This window comes from Ictidomys tridecemlineatus, chromosome 5 (assembly GCF_052094955.1).
Source record: "Ictidomys tridecemlineatus isolate mIctTri1 chromosome 5, mIctTri1.hap1, whole genome shotgun sequence".
NCBI classification, from domain to species: Eukaryota; Metazoa; Chordata; class Mammalia; order Rodentia; family Sciuridae; genus Ictidomys; species Ictidomys tridecemlineatus.
The window spans coordinates 110,805,043-110,828,784 of record NC_135481.1 but is presented as its reverse complement, the minus strand read 5'-3'; the positions used below and the strand labels follow the sequence as shown (position 1 = coordinate 110,828,784).

The following is a 23,742-nucleotide window of genomic DNA, read 5'->3' as shown; positions in this document are numbered from 1 at the left end:
CTCCCTTCCATAACATTTTCTTTTCCAAGCCCTGGTTGGAAGCTGGATGGGATATTTCTTATTATAACGACTTTGCTGTTGTTTTAGTCAGTTTTCTTTGCTGCTGGGACCAAAAACACCTGAGATGAACAATTTTATTTATTTATTTAAACATTCTTGGTGGGCCAGCCACAAAGAATGACTTCCTCCTCTTTTTTTTTTTTGAGAGAGAGATTTTTAAAAATATTTATTTCTTATTTTTTCGGTGGACACAACATCTTTGTTGGTATGTGGTGCTGAGGATCGAACCCGGGCCGCACGCATGCCAGGCGAGCGAGCTACCTTGAGCCACATCCCCAACCCTGAGATGAATGATTTTATTGTTCATAAAATAGGAGGAAAAATTTATTTGGGGTTCAGAGTTTCAGAGGTCTTAGCCTACAGACAGCTGGCTCTATTTCTCGGGGCCTGAGGAGAAGCAGAACATCATGGCAGGAGATTGTGGTGGAGGAAAGTATCTCGGGACATCACAACACAAAGGGGAGGGGGAGATAGATTCTGCTCACCAGGTACAGAATATATACCCCAAAGGCATGCCCCCACTGACCCACCTCTACACCCTCCCCACTCACCTACCTAGAGTTACCACCCATTTAATTCCTATCAGGGGATTAATGCACTGATGGGTCAAGATTCTCATAATCCAATCATTCAACTGCTAAACTGCCCTGCATTGTTTCACACACGAGTTTTTGGGGCACACCTCATATCTAAACCCTAACAGCAGGGCACCAGGAAATGGCAGAATGAGAGGGGCGTGTTCTGAGCAGCTCTGCTCTCTCCACTGAAATTTTCCTCAACGTCCCATACCATGATTTAACTCAGCCAGGTGGCTTAGATTGTCTCCCTGATTGAGTCACCTGGAGTCTTTGAAAGTGGCCCGATTGACCTATGGCTATTTCTACTTTTCCTCTGTGAGAAGAAGAAAAAGAATACTGTTTTGCTTCACTTGAGACCTGCCTGCTTTCACTCCCGATCTGCTCCTGCTCCTGGCACATGCCCCCAGAGACTGCGTGATGGATGGAAGACACAGAATCTGCCTTTCTTGCCCACTCACGCCCTCAGCTGAGAGCTCTGCTCCTCTCAGGCCTGCGGTCCCGGCAGCTCCTTCATGTGCCCTTCCCGATCGTCTGTGTCCACATGACGCTCAGCCCTTCCTGATTACCCGAGACTTTTCTGGAGACTTGGCTTCAGTCCTTGGTTATATAATGTGTTCTGAAGCCAGGGACTGCCCGAGGTTTGCTTTGTGCCTTCAAAGCAGCTCACAGAGAGCAGACCTTGATATTTATTAAGTATCTAACCGAACTGACTCTGTGAGAAATCAGAGATGAATTCCTCTGTTGCACACAGAGAAGATGGAGCGGGGATGCTCAAGGTCACACTGGCTGGAGAAGGTCAGGAGGAAATCATGAGGTGGGGGGAGCACCACACGGGGCTTTGATCGTCTCAGTGGTCATCAGCCCAGCCAGTCTACATGCATGAGGTCTCAGGTGTCTACCGACCCTTGTCACCAAACCCGTGGCAGGTCCTGTATCTTTTTTGAGGTGATCCCCTTTGTCTCACACCCCATTCCATAATGCAGGTGTTCTTCAATGTTTGCATACAGAAGGGGTGATTTTTTTTTTTTTTTTTTTTGTGAGTGGAGTGCATATGAAAAGGGAAGGTTCCTTGGCTTCACTTGGAGAGATTCTAATTGAGAAGTTCTGGGGAAGGGCCTGAAAAATACCCGTTTAAATAAATCTCTGTCTCTCTGGCTGAGGGTTGGGGGTTGGGGATGTCGCTCAGTAGCCTTGCATTGTGAAGCCCTGGGTTCTGTTCCCAGCACCACAAAACAAAACAGAACCCAGGGGTGCTTAACCACTCAGCCACATCTCCAGCACTTTTTATTTTTTATTTTGAGACAGGGTCTTACCAAGTTGCTTAGGGCCTCACTAAGTTGCTGAGGTTGGCTTTGAACTTGCAATCCTCCTGCCTCAGCCTCCCAAGCTGTTAGGATTACAGGCATGTGCCTATAATCCCCAAAATCCTGGTATTTTTTTGATGAAAATGGTGTACACTGGATTAGAGGCTCTCTTGGGCAGGTATTTCTACAGTGACTTAAAGTCCAAGACACCTGCAGGGAAGAGTGAACAAAATTCACTCAGGAAATGCCCTAAGAATACACCGAGATCTTCTACCCAAGGATGACCATGTGCGACTATGGTCTTTTATGATCACGACCATATTACATTTAAAAACTCACCAACGCAAACAGCACCAGCTTCTGTGCCAACTGAGGAGGCACAGTATTTACTTGCTCCATAGTTTCCAGAGTATTGTGGTGTCTGGGTGAAGGAAGATGACCAGAAACATCTCTGAGATGACCAGAGACAACTCTGAGATGACCAGAGACAACTCTGAGATGACCAGAGATGGCTCTGAGATGCAGGAGGAAGATTGCTTTCTGCAAGGTGCTGGGATCTGGCAACAGCTTGATGGTGAAGGGTCTCAGAATGAGGGAAACCCAAGTCTGTCACTTAGGCCTGAGGATTATTTTGAATTAAAGTCAGTTGAGAAATAATAGATGCATTCAAACCTCTTTAACTCCCTCATTTCTGTCTGAAAACAGGGCATAAATTTCCCATTGTAAATGTGTCCCCCATCCTCTCACCTATATCAGGGAGAGGAGGTGACACTGTGAAATGGCACTGACTTGAACCTACATAAACAAACTCTTATCTTTCACAAGTTTCTCATATATTTACCTTATCACAGTTAAATCTCCTTTGAAGTCCAAACCCCTTTTCCTTTGTCTTGCCCCATTGTCACAATTTATTACCCTCTGTTAAAATGGATGTAAACTTAACTGCTTCCCAGGGTTTACACTTCTTCTCTATGGGGGCTCTGTGCCATGTACACTGTTAAGTGATTTTATATCAAATACAACAGCCTTTTCTCCTGCTAACCTGTCTTTTGTCAGTTTAATTTGTAGGGCCCCTTTGGTGATCCTAAGAGTAGAGGAAAAGGTTTTTCTTTCCCCGCAATGAAGGGGTAGGTGAGGTACGAGGGACAGGCTAGTTTCCCGATGTTTATAGCTGATGGTCAGGAGTGCATTCTTCAATGGAAAAATGTCTTTATTTTTCCCTCTCCACACAGTTTTGTCTTCAAGTACAATCATGATTGAGGAAAATAATAAGCACAGCTTCTCAGACCTTATGTCTGGGTTCCTTTCCTCTAAGGTCAAATACAATCCTATTTACTGGTCCCTGTCATGTGCCAGCAGGAGAGAGGTAAAGCCCAGTTATAACTTTTAAGGGACTTGTGGAGTCAAAAAGCAACCCCACAAGATATTAAACATGGACATTTCAACAAAAGCCAGACACAAAGAAATCATTACTAGACTGTGTGTGAGTGGTGCAGGATGTGACTCAGGGTACAGAGGAGCCAGAGCCCTGCAGTCGTGAGTGGGCCAGGATGGTTTATTAGAGGAGGGTGGAGAGCAGGCAGGCTACAGAGAGAGGAGGGCCTTGCAAAGCAGCAAGGGAGGCTCAGAGCTAATGATGACACTAGGATTTTGTTGAAGGCAGGCTCTAATTGCTTTTGTATTTCACATTTGCCTCCATGTACACTTTTTTTTTAATATTTATTTTTTAGGTGTAGATGAACACAACACAATGCCTTTATTTTTTATGTGGTGCTGAGGATCGAACCCGGGCCCTGCCTGTGCTAGGCAAGGGCTCTACTGCTGAGCCACAATCCCAGCCCCACACTTTTTTAATATGTATTTTTTTTAGTTGTAGGTGGACACAATACCTTTATTTTATTTTTATGTGGTGCCAAAGATGGAACCCAGTGCCTCACACGTGCCAGGCAAGCGCTCTATCACTGAGCCCCAGCCACAGCCCTAGGCATACATTTTTTTAAAAAAAGTTAATCCTTATCCTACTCAAGCAGAAGAGCAATGGCAGAGTGGTACAGATCTGGAAGGGGAGTCTGTCCCAGTCCCTATATTACCAGCATAGGTCATGCAATGGCTCTGAACCCCTGGTGCAAGTTGGGGGTCACATCTGCCTTCCTAACCCATGATTACAGAGGGCCTTATTTGCAAAGTTGAAAGGTGCAATGAAAAAATACACAATTTACAAGAGTTAGATTTGTTAGTGCCTTACATCAGTGGTTCCCAGACTTCAGTGCACATAAAAATGGCCTGTAGGACTTGTTCAAATACAGATTGCTGGATCTGACCCTCCATGTTTCTCAGACTGAGTATGGGGCCTGAGAATCTGCACTTCTGACTAGTGCCCAGGTGCTGCTGCTGCTGGCCTGGGGACCACACTCACAGAAGTGGTGCTTTAGATCAATGGCTAAAACCTGCTTAGAACATATGAAAGAAACTAACACATACATAGGTGTATGCTCAAGTCACAGCCCAGGCAAGGTGTGACTGACGGCACAATCTTCAGAAAGTCTTGTTTTTCTTTTCTCTTTAACTTTTTACTTTGAGATAATTTTAGACTCATAGTCACATTGTAAAAATAGTAGAGTTCCCATATATCCTTTACCCAACTTGCCCTTATGTTAACATCTTACATAAGCACAGAGCAATCAGCAAAACTAAGAAGCTATCCTTGGGATAACACTATTAGCTACACGACAAAATTAAGTGGACTTCATTCCCCCCCTTTTTTAATGTCCTTTTTATGTTTCGGGATCCGACTGAGGATCCCAAATCGCATTTAGTTCCAGGATCTAACTCAAAATGCATTTATATGTGATGTCTCCTCTGTCTCTTCCAGTCTATAGAAATTTGCCAGTCTTATCCTACATGATCTTGAGCCTCAAAGAGCACTCATCAGTTGTTCTGTTGAAGGTCCCTCAATTTGGGTTTATCTGATGATTTGTCATAATTAGACGGAAGTTATGCCTCATGACAAAGAATACCACAGAGATGCAGGGCCCTTCTCACGCAGCTTATGAGAGCACAGGATGCTGGTATGTTCTACTGTGACGTTAACTTTGGTCACTTTGTTAACATGGCATCTGTCAGAATTCTCTACTGTTAATATTTTTCTCTTTGTAGTTACCAAATATTTTGGTGGCAATCCTTCGAGACTAAAAACATCCTGTATTTGTTTAAACTTTTACATCACTAATTTTAGCAACAGTGGATCTTGCTGTGGCAATTATTACTTGAATGTTTTACACACACACACACACACACACACACACACACACACACACACACCACATACACTCAGGTCATCATGTGCAAACTGCAAGAAACAAAAAAACAAAAGAGAAAATCTTAGAGCCAGCTAGAGAAAAAAGGAACATTACATTTCTCATCAGAAGCCATATAAATCAGAAGACAGTGGTTTAACAGCATTAAAGTGCTGGGGAAAAAATTTTGTTTTAACCTGTCAAAACAGAATTATGAATCCATAAAAAGTGTCTTTCAGAAATGGAGAAGAAACAAGGACAGTCTCCGACAAACACACATGGAGGGAATTAGTTGCCAGCAACTTTGCCCTACAAGAAATATTAAAGACAGTTCCTAAATATTTTAAAACAATGGGGGAGAAGGAAAAACTCTTCCATGCAGAAGAATTGCAGATAGCAAACATAGAAGGAATTAGGAAAATGGAGAATGATCATTAGAGCACAAAGCAAATAACTTCAAGCCTCCTTCTCAAACCACTGTCAACTAGTTCACTCCAGTTAACTTGTACACAGAATAAGATTATTATTTATCTTCTCACTGCAGAAAAGATTAAGGGTACTTTGAAAATCAGTGTCTTCCCATTTCGCAATGTGGTTTATGGAGTTCAAAATATTACAATTATGAATGGCTAAGTCTTAAAATTGTGAAATGTTAGCAAGATAAAAATATTGCTAAACATTTCCTATTTTGAACATTTTAATTGGCTCAGCTGATACCAACATGAAAGGACTCTAGAACAGATATAAAGACTCTGGGGTTTTGACTTGGTACAAAACGCCCACTGAGACTGATAGCATTTAGAAATCGAGAAGAACCATTATTGTCACACAGTGAGGGAGGTGCTGGGTGCCAGGTGCAGGAGGAAAGCAAATAGGATGTTTTGTCATTGTCCCCCCAACCCCATTCCTGTAGCCCAGCATGTAGGTCAACAGCACCCACTCCTGTGCAGTCCTGGGGGTCCCCAAAGCCTTCCCTGAGGATCGCCTCATTTGATCCTCTCAACAACTTGTGAGGAGCCAGCATTAGCTTTCCACATCAGAGAAAGGGGCTGGGGTTCAGTGAGCTTGACACTCTTCCCCACTGGATGCCAAGAGCTGTCCTTCATGATGCACTTGACCTCAGCAGCTGTGCTGTACTGAACTGTATGTATTCTGTTGCCCCAAATGTGGGATGTATGCCAGTGATTTGGATGGAATGTGGAACAATGTTCAGGTGTAGAATGAATTAACATCAAATCACATGATGAGAAAGTGATTCCCTTTTTCGATTCTCTTCCAGTCCTTTTGGTTATATTATAGAGAAATTCTCTAGTACTGTGTGTCTTTATAACCTGCCTTACACCTTCTAATCTCTCTGGATGTGGAGAGGGGTGTTGTGGGTGTGTGTTACACAGTGAGATTGAGCCCAGGGATGCTCTACCACTGAACCCTATCCCAGCACTTTTAAAAATTTACGTTGAGATGGGATCTCACCAACTTGCCCAGGCTGGGCTTGAACTTGTGATCCTCCTGCCTCAGCCTCCAGAGTAGCTACGATCACAAATATGTGCCATCACGCCAGTTGCTCTCTGTTTTTAATAAAGTGAGAAAAAGTCTAGGTTCAGAGCCTTTGCTAGGATACAGGATCTGGCTAGAATTAGTGACCCAGCTTGATCTTCATTTTGTCAATTCTCAAGTTACTATATTTCCCATTTGTGGCAAGTGATAAGAGTCTTTGATTTAGTGTGACCAGGTTCCTTTTCTAAAACAAAACTAATTAAAAACTTGATGAAAATGTCGAGAAGACGCAGTAGCATTCAGGCATGGCACAACTTGGGCAAATGGCATGGGATCATGGTCACAAGAGAAACACGAAAGGCCAGGTCACATTTATGCATCTCAGAGAGCTCCTGAGGCTGCCCAGCTGTGAGCCCAGCCACGTGTGCAGGCTGAGCACCTCCCAGAGGGCAGGTCAATGGGGAGACTCTGGGCTCCAACGCACAGGAGCCTGGACACACCACGAAACCCTCTGTGAAGTCACTTTCCTCTTGGCCAGGAAGCTGCCTCCCATGGAGAGGCCAGAGGGTGACAGATCAGGGGACAGAAAAGAGAACCGGTGAGGAGGGCTGGGAGCACACTGAGTGGACAGGAGAAAACAGCAGCAGATGTTCCTTCTGTACAAGACGTCAGGACTCTCATTGCCCAGGAAGATGCACACGTGTGCACAACACCTGCTTTCTTCCACACCCAGGTGTGCGCCTGGAGCAATATTAGGGGACTGGTGGGTTCCAGGTTTTGAACTGCAGCTTTGACTGTTACTATCTAGAAATGTCCTTCTTGACCAGTCCATGCCCAAGAGTAACTATAGAGAGACTTCACTAAAGAAGGATTCTTAGTTTTGCAATTTTTTTTGTAAGTTCATCTCATTTTTCCATCCACCCACCCACCCATCTATCCATCCATCCATCCATCCATCCATCCATCCATCCACCCATCATAAGACACTGCACTTTTCTTCCTACACTGATTTTCAGATGTGTCCTCCAGGGACCCCTGACTCAGAAGAGGAGAACAGACTTGCTTTCTGAGACCCTAGGAAAGTTTTCGGGAAATATAAACTCAGTTTAAAAATTTTAGCATAAAAGTGTATGCCAGTTTTGGATCCTACTTATAAAAGTCTATGTGCTTTGATGTAATACCTCTGTAAAATCCTTTGTGAAGCTGACCCTGTCAGAGTAACCTCGTTTACACTGCTGTGCCTTGGCTTCCTGGCACAGGGCCAAGGTTGCTGGTGACTCACACTGAGATGCTTCATGCCATCCCTGGACCAGGAACACAGAGACCCAGAAACCCCTATGGGTCAGGCCCCAGCTGCTGTCAGTGCAGAGCCTAGGCACAGCTTGGTCTGTGCTCAGAGATTCCTGATGAGGGTTCTGCAGCTGCAGCGGCTCTGGGAAGTTCCCCTTTAAGAGGGAAGCAGGTGATGATTTAAAATCTCTGCTCTGTAGCCACATAACCCCAAGTTCAAAGCCAATGTTGCCACTTACCAGACTTCTGCTATTGTAAAGAAAATAGCTGGTTTTGCAAACTGGTAGAAAAAGCAACTCGGCCTACAGAGGGAGTGGGAGGGAGGATGGGGGGCTGTGCGGAGTGGCCAAGAACCTAGGTGGCCTGGGTTCCTTCCCCACCTGTACACCACCACCCTATGACCACAGTCAGGGAGCAGTCCCTTATGCCCCTGTTTCCTTGGGTTGAAAACAAGCAGGTTGGAGGAGATGGCTGCCAAGGGTCCTCCAAGCTCACTTGGGCTCTGCTCAACCTTCCCGTTTCACCAGGCTTTGGTTTCCAGTCTGGTATCCCTTACCAGCCCATCTCTCCAGATCGATTCTCAAAGCACAGCGGGTAGCTGCTCTTATCTTGTAAAAGCAACAGCTATCGACTGGCATCTCCTGAAGTGTTTTCTGCTGCATCTAGGAAGGTCAAAAGTCTCGGTCCTATTATGGATTGTTTTTTTTTAATTATTTTTTTTAGATGCTGATGAACCTTTATTTTGTTCATTTATTTGTATGTGGTGCTGAGAATCGAACCCAGTGTCTCACACATGCTAGGCAAGCACTCTACCACTGAGCCCCAGCCCCAGCCCTTAGTAAGGATGTTTTAACTGCGTGGAAGGATAAATACAACTAGACCTGCTACAGTCTCAGAAGGTCGAACTGCAACAGATTAGACAAGAAAAGCCAAATTTCATTATTGGGCCTTGACTCTCTAAGAAGATGATCATATCCCTAAGGCCCATTTCCTGTTCCCTTTTTCCCCTGAGGGCAACAAATGTCTATTTAATTAAGCACGTCCCCTCTGCTATCCACAATGAGGACCCATGGAATCTTAGTTAATAAAATGAGAATTTATTAAATTTTCAGTTCTAATAAATAGTCAGTCATTATCTCTGCAGTGGGCCCCCAAGCCCTGGTAAAAATGAAATTATCTAAGTGACCATTCAAAGAGAAAAGGTTAAAGTGTGTTCTTCAGTTACAAAAGTGACTTTCTCTCTTGCCCCCCTCCATCTTGAGGCAGTTTAAACACCTGAAACCAAATTCAGTTTTCTTATCACACCGAGGTCTCAAAGACACTTCCGCCAAACATTCTAGTCTTAGGCAGAAAAGGAAAACAAGCAGAAAACAAAACAAAACAAAACCCTAAGAAGTGTGCAGAAAGAGGAGACTAGTTATTCTCCCTATTTACGGAACCACTGATAAATCTGCTTGGAAGGATGCCCTGCCTCAAATTCCCCCAAAAACAAAAAAACCAAACCCCAAACCACCCTAGTCCTGGCACGTTCTGGAACATTCTTTCCCTTTTCTTGAAGGGGCTAGGTGAGGCAGAGAACGTCTCCTTTCAGTGTTCTAGGGAAAGAACTAGAGTCTTGCAGGTTTTCATTTCTAAATGAAAACAGTGGGGGGGGGGGTTTGCAGGGAGCATCAGGCTCAAAGTCAACCTATTTCCCTTGGGCAGTTAAAACTTGGGAGAAAGAGAAGTGACAATACAGTGGCTTCTGTGATTCATTGAGAAAAGACTGGATTTAGGCAGGATGGGTAAAGGTAAAGAGTCAGGCATGGGGCTTCCAGTCCCCCCAGCCCTGGACGGTGGTTCTTGGTTGGGGCCAAGGTCAGATTTCCAAAGCTGGGCCTGGGGGACCGGATGGCAAGGGGCCCCGGGGTGGCCGTGGAGGGCCAGCGTCTCCTGCCTCGCGCCCGGCAGCGCCGGGTCCTCTACCTGTCCCCGCTGGTCTCTGCCAACCTGTTGTTCATGATGGCGAAGGCGCCCACCCCGCCCGAGAACTCGTCCTCCTGGTTCGGCGCGCCGGCCTGGTGCGGGCCGCCGTTGGCCATCTCGGACAGCTGCTTCTGCAGGATGGCCAGCGACACCTTGCTGGAGTCCTTCATGGAGATCATCTCCCCCGAGAGCCGCCGGCCGTCCGTGTCGCTGTCGGCCACGCCGTCCGTCTCGGTGGAGATGTCGCCCGGCGGGTGGCGGACGTTGCCCGGCGTGACCGCGTTCCTGCGCGACCGCGCCAGTCTGCGGTGGCACGGCTGGACGCAGCGGCCGTCCACCTTCCTCAGGATCCAGTTCACCGTCTGCTTGATGAGGATGGAGATGACGTTGAAGAGCGAGTAGATGCAGCACACGCCCGTGAGGATGAAGACGAAGTTGGCCAGGCGGTAGAGGCCCTGGCTCTCGTACTGCGCGCCCTGGCTGCTGACCAGGTCCCCGAAGCCGATGGTGCTGAAGGCCACGAAGCAGAAGTAGAGCGAGTCGAAGTAGCTCCAGCCCTCCATGGGCGCGTACACGGCCGACGCCCCGCAGGACACGAGCACCGAGGCCGAGCACAGGATGAGCATCACGTAGTACACCGAGGGCTTCCAGCCGGCCAGGCTGTCCGCGCCCCGGCCCGCCGCCTTGAGGCTGCCCGCGGGCAGCGCCCCGCGCCTGCGCAGCTGCCGCTGGTGGCACGACCGCATGATGTAGGCGATGACCGTGATCAGCCTCTCCAGGAAGAGGTTGAAGAACAGGATGGTGCTGGCGCAGCCGATGAGGCCGTAGAAGATCAGAAAGATCTTTCCTCCCACGGTCGCTGGAGTGGTCATCCCAAACCCTGAAGGACACAAAAATCAGAGGAGAGAAGGGTGAGAGGGGTCTTGCCTGAAAACGGGGTCAGGGTCTTGGCTTGGCTGGCTGGCAGAGGACCTAAAGGAACCCTCTGAACAAACCGCAGCCTCCTAGCCTTTCTAGGAACCAGCAGGAGAGTGCTGGGCCTCCTTTGGAAGAGGCTGAGCTTGGTTCCGAGCACGGAGCTGGGCTGCTGAACATCCAGGTGGGGCAACTGGGCGAGCACAAGAAGGCACCTCTGGCTCAGGGTGGATACAGCCAGCAAGAAATGGCTTGGTGATGACACTGTGGGCTGGACTCCAGCCTCCTCTCCCCCACTTGTTAGATGGCCTTATACAGTAGGAACCTGAACATCCACACCCATCAGGCCTTGTCCCTAGAGATAAGCAAATATTCACACACAGAAAAGGCTTATAGAGACTCATCTGAAGTCATTTGTTCTACAAACACTTGCAGAGCTGGAGACGGAACTGTGGGCAAGACAGATCTGGCCCCTGTGCCCCTGGAGCACTAACTGGTTCAGTGAGTGTACACCATGTGGTGGGTCTTGTGCTGGAGGACCACAGGGCTCTGTGGAGCTGCTATGAGGACGTCCCATCTCCGGCTTGGGGTTCTGGAAAGATTACACAGGCAGTTAGGCAGACAGGAGAGGGCACGTGTGAGCGCAGGGGATGGTTCCCACAGAGAAACAGCAGGCGCCGGCAAAGGCAGAAATGAGAAATTCGCTCCAGATTTTCCCATCTTTTAAACAAAGCCCTTTGACTCACACCTTATGCTCTTGCGGTGCCAAGAGAGGCACCGGGTTGATAGTTGGATGAAATACACAATCTCCCTCTTGCCTTTGCCTCTCGCTGCGCTAGTTCCACCTTCTTGACTTTGCTACCTGGGCACACAGGTGTGCCGCTAAGAATAGGCATCGAGTGGGACAGTGAGCATCGTTAGGAACAACAGAATCGGAGAGACGGCGGTGACAAGCAGCCCTTCCACTTGTGGCAGCGAGGGCCAGCCCACCTTACTGGAGGGACATGGGCTCCTTCCCACCAGCGACGCAATTCACCACGGAGAAGGCTGCTTTGCGGGGAGGACTGACATCAGAGCCACCCTGAGTAAAAGCACCATAAAAGCTGAGTACTGAGCATGCTCCGGGGCTCAGGTTCTCAGTGGAGTGAAGCCTCCTTCTTTCCATTTGTTTTTACTTCACTTTCAAGTTCAGTTCCTTGAGCCCATGTTGGGACCCCAAGGACTCACCCACTGTCCTCTTTCCTGATAACCGCCCCCTACCGTCTGTTTCCTTGTCACTACGGCTCCACTGTGGCTGCCTGCAGTGCGCCCCGGGGAGTGGCCAGAGTGGATCTTGAAACGTGTGGGCTTCTGGGACGTGACCTCCTGGACTCCGAGTCCAACGCCCAGATGTGTGCACTGTTTGGCCGTTTTGTTTCTAGCTGAATTCAATGGTCTCTTCTCAGCATCTGAGGAGCTGCATTTGGCTATGAAATGAACAGCATGTGACCAAGAGAAGAGAAAGACGTGCTGAGCTCAGCTTCTCAGCTGGATGGGATGACGCGGAGGACCGAGGGCCAGGAAACAACCCACTGAGGGTCAGTTAGGACCCTTAATGGTAGGGGAAAAAAAATCAGACCATCGTCTCTTCTTTGGAAAATGTGGTTTTCAAAATCAAAGGCCCTTCAGCAACTCTTGTCAGTGTAGGGCCCTTGCTTGCTAGGTGTCCTCTGTGTAAAGATGTCCCAGCGGCTCAGGAGGCTGAGACAGGAGGATCGCGAGTTCAAAGCCAGCCTCAGCAATGGCGAGGCGCTAAGCAACTCAGTGAGACCCTGTCTCTAAATAAAATACAAAAAAGGGCTGGGGGTGTGGCTCAGGGGTCAAGTGCCCCTGAGTTTAATCCCTGGTAAACCCCCCCCCAAAAAAAGAGATGTCTATTGGGTTTGCTCCCTTTTCTCTTGTTAGAATCTTTGATTCTCATCCCCAGGCTCAAGTTGCAGTGAAGTCATGGAGAGCTGAGTCTAACGGCTCCAGGGTCTGGAGTCTCATGGCTGAGCTGAGAGCCGTGTCTCTTTCCACCCAATTCAAAAGAGCCCCGAGGAGTCAACCATGGCGTCCAGTCATTAGTTCCTGATTTTCTGAGGAACTTGGAGTCACTTCCACTGGCTCAGTGAATTTCTGCAGCCAGAAAATCCCCAACTTGCTGAGCCCTCTCACCCAGCTTGGAAGATGAAGAAACGAAAGAAGACAGGAGCCCCTTGCTTCAAAGCTGGAAGACCAGAGAGGGCTGCTGCTCTAAGTCCCTGAGAACAGCAGACCAGGGCAGAAAAGGGGAACGCCCTCATCCAGGCCGTTTTAATAAATCCAGAGGCTGGATAAAGTGAATGGAATCGGGGGAGATTTAGGAGCAGTAAGCGGGGCGCAGGGGCACCTTAGCACCACGGGGACTTGCTCTGCACCCCGCTCCTGTCTGAGGGAGGACTCAGTCTCTCTGGCCCTGGGAAGCAGAGCCAGGAGAGTTGTTGTGACTTAGCTCCCAGCCACAGGTGACAGCCATCCTCTACTGAGCTCCTGTTGAGCGTGAGGCCCTGCGCCACTTGTTTGGGCCTCTGCTGTCGTCTGAATGGGTCTCCCCGAATTCCTGTGCTAGGCTCCTCCCCCCACGTGATGAATTAGAAGGAGGTGGACCTTCATGGACATGACCAGGGCCCTCGTTAAAGGGGACCTGGAGCTCTCTTCTGCTGCCACCGAGGGAGGACTCAGCAAGGTGCTTCCCAGGGAGGTGGCGCTTGATCTCAGGCTTCCCTGCCTCTAGAGCGCTAAGCCCCCAGTCGATGGTGTTTTGTCACAGAAGTCGACCAAATCAGCCTCCCCCTAAGGTGACCCGAACAAGGTCATCAGAGAGCCCAGCATCGGACGGAGCTGGCACAGATGAACTCTACACATGAGCCACAGAGGGTCAAGGGCCTCGTCCCCCAGGGTCCCCAGGGCAGCGTCACGTGGGTGCGCACGGGTGCTTCGCTGACGTCAGCCGAGGAGCCTTCTTGCGGTGTAGGACACGTTCTGAGGACCCAAAAGATCTAGCTCTGTCTTGTTTACTTGCTTTGACAGCCCTCCCTCTTGTGGAAGAAGGGGGAGTCGTGACTTTAGTTACCCACTGCGTCTGACAACGGCCATCTCTCTCTCTCCTGCAAAAAGAACCCCAATGGCCCAAGGGGCGAGTTGGTGGCAGCGATGGAGAAGCTGTTTCTGTGGCTTCTACCACTCTCCGAGCTTGAAGGCGGGCACCGTACTGATGCGGGCTTTCTGCAGAAAGCCTCCCTTTTCTGAGTCCGTTCACCCTGAGCCTCGAGACGTCCTGGACTGTGAATAGCCCTGAGGGTCCTTCCCAGTGGAGGCCAAGGACACAGGCATCATTACTGAAGGTCTCCCTCAGCCTCTCTCACCCCTCTCCCCCATGCTGGGTGCTGCGGTTGGCACATGGAGTGCAGGTGTGTCCCCAAGTGCTGTTGGGTGAGGTTTAATCTAACTGTGCTGTTTAGACTTGGGGCCTTGGAGGTGACTGGGATTAGATAAGGTCATCAGGGTGGAGCCCCTTGATGGAAGGAGGGGGAGAGAGAGATTGTGTGTGCTCAGCAGAGACTCACACACATGCTTCCTGTTTCTTACCACACGATGCCCTCAGCTGACTTAGGACTCCCCGGCAGGAAGGCCTTAAACCACATGAGGATCTCAACCTTGGACCTCCAGAATCGAGAGCCAAGATAAACCTCTTTTCTTTATAAGGGTACCTGGTCTTGAGTATTTAGTTACAGTAATGAAAACTAGATTAACACACATTTTGACAGGAAAAAAAAAAAGATTGTAGAAGGTAAGGAACTTGCCTAAAGGCACAGAGCCAGAATGAAAACCAAGATGGTCTTGTCTGCCAGGCCTGGGCTTATCCACCTGACTATGCTAATTGAGTGCAGGCCACTGTCAGGCATACAGGCCAGAAGCAGAAGCAGCATTGAAGGAAGGAAATTAACCAAGCATCTACAGTTTCACCCTCTATATAGATATCAGACCATAAGGGCTGCCAAATCTGGTATCCAAACCAGGAGGGATTAGCTGGCATCAGAAGCTGAAAACCTATGATTTTCACTTACTAAAACACAAGCTTCTGGATGTATGTGTGTTTCTTCCAACAAATGACATAATGAGACCTGTTTATAAACCCGTCACACCCCACACCACTCGTGCCTTCCTTTATTTCACAGACTCACAAATGGAACTGATTGCCCCAGGTGGCACTAGCAATGAGTGATCTATTCCCTTCATGCCTGAGTCACTGAGTCTGGGAGCAGCTGAGCCGATCGAGGCCCAGGGATGGATGCATGAGTTTTGTCTGGAGGCCCTGAAGTTCCCTGAACCTACTTCAGACCTGTGTTCATGTGACCACAGCCTCCAGGGCAGCTTCGGACCAATCCAGGCTCCCCCTTGTCCTTGGGGCTAGGAAGGAAGCTACTGGGCACTGCCAAGGTGGCAGTCAACCTCTGTGGAACCCCTCACTGAGACCATGAAGAGAACAGGCCTGCAGTCTTCTAGTCTTAAATGTATATGCTGTTAACTAGACAGTCTTTTTCCAAAGTTAATCAAGGTGAAAAGTTTAAAAGCTTTGTATTATGATATTTTTCAAACATACAAAGTTAGGGAGAATAGTTAAATGTGCCTTCAATCCTCAGGCTTGGCCATTATCAACATATTGCCAATTGTGTTAGTCAGCTTTCTATCACAAAATGCCTGAGAAAAATAATTTATAAGGAGGAAAGGTTTATTTTGGCTCCTGGTTTCAGATCATGGACAGTGGGTCTGTTTTGGGGGGTCCTGTCATGATGAGAGTGCTTGGTGGTAGAAGCTGCTCAACTCATGATGGCCAGGAAAGACTAAGGGGCCAAGATCCTATAACCCCCTTTGGGGGAATCCCCCCAGTGAGCTAACTTCCTCCCTCTGGGCCTCACCTGCTAAAGTCTCCACCCCTCCCAATGATGCATTTAGGCCTCTGGGGGACACCCAGCTCCCCTATCCCAGCCCACTCCTTTATTTGCTATGGTATTTTAAAATGAATCCCAAACAGCAGGCCACTTCGTCCATTAATAAAGATGCATCTGTGACTTCCTGGGACCTTATTTCCCAACATCACCACAGCGACACTCCCAATAAAACCAACGCTAAATCCTTCACTTCTAATAATGCCCGGCCCATGCTAAAATGTCTCTGTGCAGATCACTGGGACGGATCAGGACCCTCACAAGGCCTCACTGAGTGTCTCTGCTGACTCACTGAATTCCCTTCCTATTTTAATGCAATTGATTTGTTGGGTAAATGCAGACTGTAGACTTGTGTAGACTTGGCTCAGAGGTTTTTTTCTAGAGACAACTGGCGGGCGGGGCGGGGGGGAGAACACCTGTGTGTTATGAACGTGCCCCGTGTGTATCGTCAACTCTCAAGTGCTTCTTGGGGACACAGAAAGAGGCCCACACTGTCTGCGAGTGATTTGGCAGAACGTCCTTAGAACTATCTGCATCCTCTTCTGGTTTTTTGTTCTTAGGAACCCATCCCCCGTAATCAGACACGTGGCTGATTCTGCATGGGGACACCTCCACGTCTTGACTTTTAATGATGAAACTGTGACACCAGAGACAGGGAGTGACTCGGGGAAGCAGTCGTGGAAATGGTCCACACGTCACATCCCGAAGCCTCAAAGTGCACCTTCCCTGCAGCGGCCCATCTCCACACGCCACGTTCCAGGGCATGACGTGGCCCCTTCGTGTTTCCGCCACCTCTTCCTAGGACTGGCTCTTCCCGGCTGCCCAAGACATCTCAACTGCTCTGATGCTCTGATAGCCATCGGTTATTCCTTCACCCGGCAAATACTTCATGAGGAGGCCCCCGCCCCCCAGCCGAGCTATCCCGAGGACACCCTCTGACTCCGCTTCTCTCTACTGAACACCTTCTCCAGTCCCGAGGGCTCTGGACACACAGTGCCGTCTGCGGCTAAAGTTCTGTGAGCCTCCTAAAGGCCCATTAAAGGTTTAATATGAAAGGTCAAGTGTTTGCAGCTGGAACTGACTTCCTCTGGGAAATCGTCACCTTCTGTGTTGGGAGTGCCGGGGTGTGGGGGGTGTGGGCTGGGGGAGTGTTGCTGGGGCAGTTGAAGGTGTCAGGGTCTCCGTGTCTCTAGGTTTTAGACCGTGCATGGTGTGGGGAGAGTTGGTGCTGCCCTCCAGGGAACCCGAGCCAGGAAAGGACACACAAGAATGAAACCTGCACAAGGTAAAACCAGGCCAACGCCTTCCCTGAGTCACTTGCAGATGACATGAAAGATGGAGAACTGCTGTCAAGCTCCAGGGAGGAGGGGAGGTTACCCCTCTACTTGTAGCATAAAAATCAATGAGGGGTGGTAAGATCAGAGGAAATAGTGATCACACGGGACAGGGGTGTGAGCTGTGGAGACACACGGGATGGGGGTGTGAGCTGTGGAGACACACGGGATGGGGGTGTGAGCTGTGGAGACCACATAGGAAGGGGGTGTGAGCTGTGGAGACCACATAGGAAGGGGGTGTGAACTGTGGAGACCATGCAGGACAGAGGTGTGAACTGTGAAGACCATGCAGGACAGAGGTGTGAACTGTGGAGACCATGCGGGACAGAGGTGTGAACTGTGGAGACCATGCAGGACAGAGGTGTGAACTGTGAAGACCATGCGGGACAGAGGTATGAACTGTGGAGACCATGCGGGACAAAGGTGTGAACTGTGGAGACCATGCAGGACAGAGGTGTGAGCTGTGGAAACCACGCAGGACAGAGATGTGAGCTGTGGAGACCACATAGGAAGGAGGTGTGAGCTGTAGAGACCATGGAGGACGGGGGTGTGAACTGTGAAGACCATGCAGGATGGGGTGTGAACTATGTAGATCATAGAGGACAGGGGTGTGAGCTGTGGAGATCACCCAGGACAGAGGTGTGAACTGTGTAGATCATAGAGGACAGGGGTGTGAGCTGTGGAGATCAATACAGGACAGAGGTGGGAACGGTGGAGATCACACTGACAGAGGTGTGAACCGTGGTGTACCTAAACACTCCCTCAGGAACCTGTAAACTGGGATTTCGGTCTCACCCTCAGAGATTTGACTCAAGAGGTGGAGTGGGCATTTAAGCTAGTGCCCATAGTGATTTTGAGGCGAGGGCTGCAGACCCCATTAAGAGAAGCACCTGCCAGTTAGGGTTGGAGTGCTGTGGGGAGAAAGGGTTGGTGTGTGGAACACAATAAGACCCAGGCCTTCTTGGGGAGGATTCTAAATGAGGGTCCCCAAGCGTCCCACTAAAGCTCAGTGAAGCAAACAGAACTCCTTACTTCTTTGGTATATTAATATGGGAATGCAGGAAGTATTCCAGATGACCCATTCAATCAAAATGAGCCATCTTGAGAAGTTCTGGGTTAACTATGGAACCTCATGGCAGACGTGATGGCAGCTATTCATTTCTTCCTTTGGATTGAAATGCTTCCCAAAGTATTCATCTTATAACAAAGGAAATGAATAGAAGAAAGTAGTACTTCTCAGCTGTTTTCTGTTATTATGACAAAATACCCAAGGCTGGATGTTTTATAAAGATAAGAGGATTATTTAGTGCACAGTTTTGGAGACAGAGAGTCTGACCAGCATGGCACTAAGTTTGGCAGGGGTCCCCTGACTATATCATATCGTGATAGATGGCATCGTGGTGAGGAGTGTGACCAAGGACTGAGTTGGTCCCTGGCTCTAAAATGACTTTCCAAATGGGCATTTGCTGAGCATGCAGTGGCCCTGTGCTCCACCGTGGTGAATGAGCAGCTCTGGGTCCCACGTTCTGGGTGGCATTTCTCAAGTGTGCACCAGAACCCTGGTATCAAAGCCACCTGTTTCAATGCAGAATCTTGGGCCTTCCCCGCTGGGTCCTGAGCCAGGACCTGTGTTTGGGGCTAAGCCCAGTCCTCTCCACAGGTAACAATGGTTACTCGGGAATCTAGAGTTTTCCATTCAAGGCAGGATTTCTCAGTGATGGAACAGGCCAGAAGAGGACTGGCAATTAATACTTCAATCAACTTTCTGCTCTCAGAAAGCTGATAATTGCTCTCATTTCTACATTACCTCGTGCAGAGGAAAACAATGAAAATGGATTGGTTTAGGAATTTCCTCCTCTGTTCTGTGGTTCTCGAGGGTGGCTCGAGTGTTCAACCTCTCTGGGCACCTAAGCTGTCTGATGCTCCTCCCAGGATGCTCCTCCTGGGGAGGCAGGTCAGCGTCCAGGGGAGCGCAAGTGACCGCCATGGCAGTCCATATGACTGAGCGCTTATCCCAACCAGGAGCCCTGCATGGGACCCCGTGAGGCAGGAACCCTCTTCCCCGTCACACTTGAGGAGGAAGTCATGGCAGGTCACATGCACAGAGGTCACGTCACCTGCTCGGAGTCACATAGCTGGCTAATTGGGGGCCTGGGTCTAAGTCTGGACCATTAATAACCCAAGGGGACCATGGCCCAAACTACTGTGGTTGTCCCTTTGGTAACACGATGGTAGGTGCTCTGGTGAGCTCAGAGTCTTTGACTGCAGTGGTCTGTGATTGGGGTGCTGGCGTGAATCTGAGCTCCTGATGTTCACTCCATCACCCCAGGATTCTGGGGGCACTCACCCAGGGCACCTGCAGCAGCCCCTGTCGCAAGTCAGGCAGGTAGATCTGCACCCGACCTGAAGGATTTCTCTTTCTGTTTTTGTGGCCCGGGGCTTCACGTAGGCCAGCCAAGTGCTCTGCCTCTGAGCTATGTCCTCAGCCCAAGGATATTTCTATGTGTAACTTTCTCAACAATAACAATAATAATAAGAAGAAAAGACTCCACAGGCTGATTCTAAAGCACTTTGCAAGGGACCAAGCGAGTCAGAGGGACAGCAGTCACCACCACGGACGTTGGAGTTTCCAGTTCTTCCTCGAGTTAAGGATGTTTTTGGGATTTGATACTCACAGGGTGATGACTCCTCTCTCATGTATGAACTGTGAAGCATCTTTGACAGAAGATCGTAGAATCTTAAAATTCATCTATTTTTCCACGTCCCTTCTGAGGTAGGGGAGACCTCTACACACCTGATTTTTTTCCAAGTGAAAAAATGAACTACTGTTATTCTCACTCTAAGAATTGACAACTGGGACATGATACCAGTTCAGTCATTTGCATCACTATCAGTCGCAGCAATTGCTATATTGAGCGTCACAAAAATTGGCCCCAACAGGAATCAGAATGCATGGGCTCCCGAGGCAGAATTTTAAAACTTTCCTTTCCCTGAGAGAGACCTGAATCCTGGGGTGTTCATGCTGCGCTCTGTGACCTCTTAAGCCCTCTCCCTGTATGCAGAATTTGGGGTGCCCGCATGATGGTTGGGATGAGTGCCAGAGGCTGTAAATGCTGTTACTGTTTCTGACTTTACCCTCACTGAAGAGGGGGGATCCTGTGACTGTTCTGATTTCAGGGCCTCTTAAGTTTGAAGTTGTGTGACTGTCCCTTAAAGGCCAGCGGATAGAATTACGTTCTCTCCTGAGCCAAATTGCCTCCCCCCAGGTTAAGAGTGAAACGGTCCGGCTTCAAGGTGTTTTGAGGAATTGTACAGAAAACACCTTTGTTCTGATGCGCTTCTGCACGAGGCCTGTGCGAACCTGCCTGCTCTCGGATCCTGCTGCCAAGGATAGCTCACAGGGCTCTGCAGAGGGCAGTCAGTGTACCAGACGAGGACCCTGAGCCTTGGGGCTTCACCTGGCCAGTCCTCACGCTGCCCCCCTGAGCATCCTTCCTCTCCTCACAGCAGCTTCTTGAGGGGCCCTGGTGCTTCCTGACACCAGCAGAGGCTGACAGAATATTGGTGACTCTCACCCATGTGTGTGATGTTACAGGAAGAATGAAGTATGGCTGGGCGTGGTGGCGCACGCCTGGAATCCCTGGGGCTTGGGAGGCTGAGGCAGGAGGATCGCGGCCAGGAACTTGGTGAGGCTCCTAAACAACTTAGTGAGAGTCTGTCTTAAAATAATAATAATAAAAATTTAAAAAGGGCTGGGGATGTGTCTCAGTGGTTATGTTCCTCTCGGGTTCAATTGCTAGTCCCCCCTCCACCCCCAAAATGAACTGAGGCCCAGGGATATGGAACGGCCACATCAGTAAGACTTGGAATAAACATGTTGTTTACAGCATCAGACCTGTGTTCCTCCACAGTCTGAACCTCTCCCCTGTAAACTCATGAACTTTCCTATGTTCCTACTGAACCACGGGGTGCTCTGTATTCTCTAGAATTTTCCAGAAATAGGTGGCAGACACCCCCATGTTTGCTATGGAGGTAGCTCTAGGGAATCAAAGTTCTTGATAGAAAATTAAGTTTACCTTCCCCCTTCTCCCTTCGTTCCTTTTCTCCTCGCCTCCCTCCTCCCTCTCCTTGGAGTCTTTTTAGCAACACACGACCCAAACCTTCCTTTCAGAGACGTCTTCCTGCCTGGCCTCAAAAGGAATCACGGTTCTGTAATCGACAGACATAATTACATTCTTTGAGGGAGTCCTTTGGGGCCTTCTCTTAAAAAATATTTAATTTTGTCATTATTAGTTCCAGAAAGCAGTTATAGCTTTCCTATGCCTAAAGCCAGTAAGGAACCCATTTAAAAAAAAAAAAGTGGAGATATTTGTGGCACAAGCGGGGTTGGTGTAATAATTTAACTGCCAGAAGAAATGTTCAAAGAGATCGTAACACCACGCCTTGTTTAGCTGATCACGGGGAAAGACACGGGTGATTCATTAGCGTTCATTTTTCCACCGGGGAACAAACAATGAGCTCATACACTGTGCACTTGAGGCTGTGGACACAGGGTCTCTAATAAGTTCCTTTGAAAAATAGAAAATGTGCAGCGGGACGAGACAGAGCTGCAGATGCAAACAGTAATCACGAGGTCCGCAGTGCCAACCTCCATCTATGCCCCCTGTCACAGGTGATGCTCGGTGGGGTCAGATTTGGTGGCAAAACCCGCGTCGAGGAAAGGGACAGATGCAGCTGCAAACAAGGGGCATCGGGGACCAGGGTGGAAATCGTCCTTGCATCTGGGAGGCTTTCTGGAGCTGGGACTCAAAGGGATTTTCTCCAATGACACAATTCAGCTACTTTTACTGGCAAAACAGGCTGTACAATTAAAGCTGACCCAATTTGCTTTTTTTTCCCCCCTTCAACTCGTCTTATACCTCTACTTTTCTCTCCCACCTGCCTCTGGAATGTTCCTTCCTGACAGGTCACCTGAATTCTTTGCTTCCACTTTTTCTTTTGTTCAACATTTATAGAGCACCTACTACATGCCCTACCCCGAGTTAAAAGTTCATCACTTTTCTTGTTGATTTGTAAGTTTCTTCGCATGTTTTCAAGGAAGTTAGCTCTATCTTTTGCAAATGTTTTAGAAAACATTTTTTTTTTCTCGATTTGTGCTTGCCTTTTGTTTGGACATAAATGCTTTATTGCTATGCAGAAGTTTGGTTTTCACACAGACATATCAGTTTCTTCCATTGTAGCTTTTGGCTTTGGGGGTGACAGAAAGTCCTGTCCAGGGAGTGTACTAGTGTTCCCTTATGGTTCTAATATTTTGAAACAATGTAATACAGAGTCTTAAACTGCAGCGATCTGCGTTTTAAAAATCATTCATTTTCCTTAGCACCATTTTCAAGGGAAATTTCGACTGAGGGAGTTGCAGATTGATGTGCAGTTGTAAGAAGTGATACTGAGATTCTTTACCCACTTTCCCCCAGTGACAACAATTGGCGAAACTTTAGTCTAAAATTGTATCCAGGATATCGACCTGTGGCACAATCCATGGACTTTTTCATATTTTCCTGGATCACTGGGCACCTGTGCATGTGTATGTACTGAGTTCTATACAGTTTTGTTTCCTCAGCACCATTTTTGAAATAGTCTGTTCTTTCTCCAGTCTCACAAATGTCCCTTTTTATCAAAGTCAAAATTCTTACCTTTATTTGCATCTGAATTTTACATTTCCTTCCACTGATCCATCAGCCGTTGTCTAGGCTGAGGCGGGTTAGTGTAAACAGAGTTCTCTCCTCTTCATGTCGACCAAGACTCTTCTCTCCTTCTCTCCCTACCCCCTCCCTCCCTCCCTGCTTTCCCATTTTCTTTTCAAAACTGTCCTTGCTTATTTCCTGCTCAATTCTCCTGATGAGCTTTAGAGTCATTTGGTGAAGATCCAGAAAAGAGACTTGGATTTTGATTGGGGTTGCCTTATATTTAGAGATTCATTTGTGGAGAAATGACATCCTTACCAAGTTGAGTTTTCCCACCAGGAACACAGTGTATCTCTCTCCATTTATAGAAATCTTTTAAAAATGAGCCTTAGTAGGGTTTTGTCATCTCTTCGTATGAAGTGGGCACACATCTTGGCATACGATCCCTGTTCCACGGCTATGGTAGATGGCAGGGCTGGCCTCTTGCCTCCTACTGTGTCTATATTTCGGTTGTTTGTTTCCTTATGATGGATTTTTTATTATGGCAAAATATGCATAACATAAAATTTGGCATTTTAACCATTTTTTTTAAAGTGTACGGCACAATATTCTCAATGTTCTGCCACTGTCACCACTAATCTCAAAACGTTTTCATCAGCAGACAGAGCCTCTGTGCCCATCAAACAGTAATTACCTGCCCCCTTTTTCTACTTTATGCCCCCCTGAATTGGCCTTTGCAATCGAATCATATGACATTTGTTCTTTTGGGGACGGCCGCTCTCACCTGGCATAATGTCGTTGTCACAGCTC

General features: G+C 48.3%; 1 protein-coding gene and 1 long non-coding RNA gene across 2 annotated transcripts in view; one reads left to right on the top strand and one right to left on the bottom strand.

Annotated features, from left to right (window-relative positions):
• The first annotated feature begins 1,295 nt into the window (after positions 1 to 1,295).
• Positions 1,296 to 16,975, top strand: LOC144377917 (uncharacterized). Its single transcript, XR_013439212.1, has 2 exons — positions 1,296 to 1,433; positions 16,475 to 16,975. It is a non-coding gene; the product is annotated as an uncharacterized LOC144377917 (long non-coding RNA).
• Positions 9,845 to 23,742, bottom strand: part of Kcnk13 (potassium two pore domain channel subfamily K member 13) — an 85,452-nt gene continuing 71,554 nt past the window's right edge. The window contains exon 2 of the mRNA XM_021723723.3: positions 9,845 to 10,870. Within this exon, the coding sequence (XP_021579398.2) occupies positions 9,987 to 10,870 (884 nt within the window). The 3' untranslated portion in view covers positions 9,845 to 9,986. The remainder of the gene's footprint in view (positions 10,871 to 23,742) is intronic.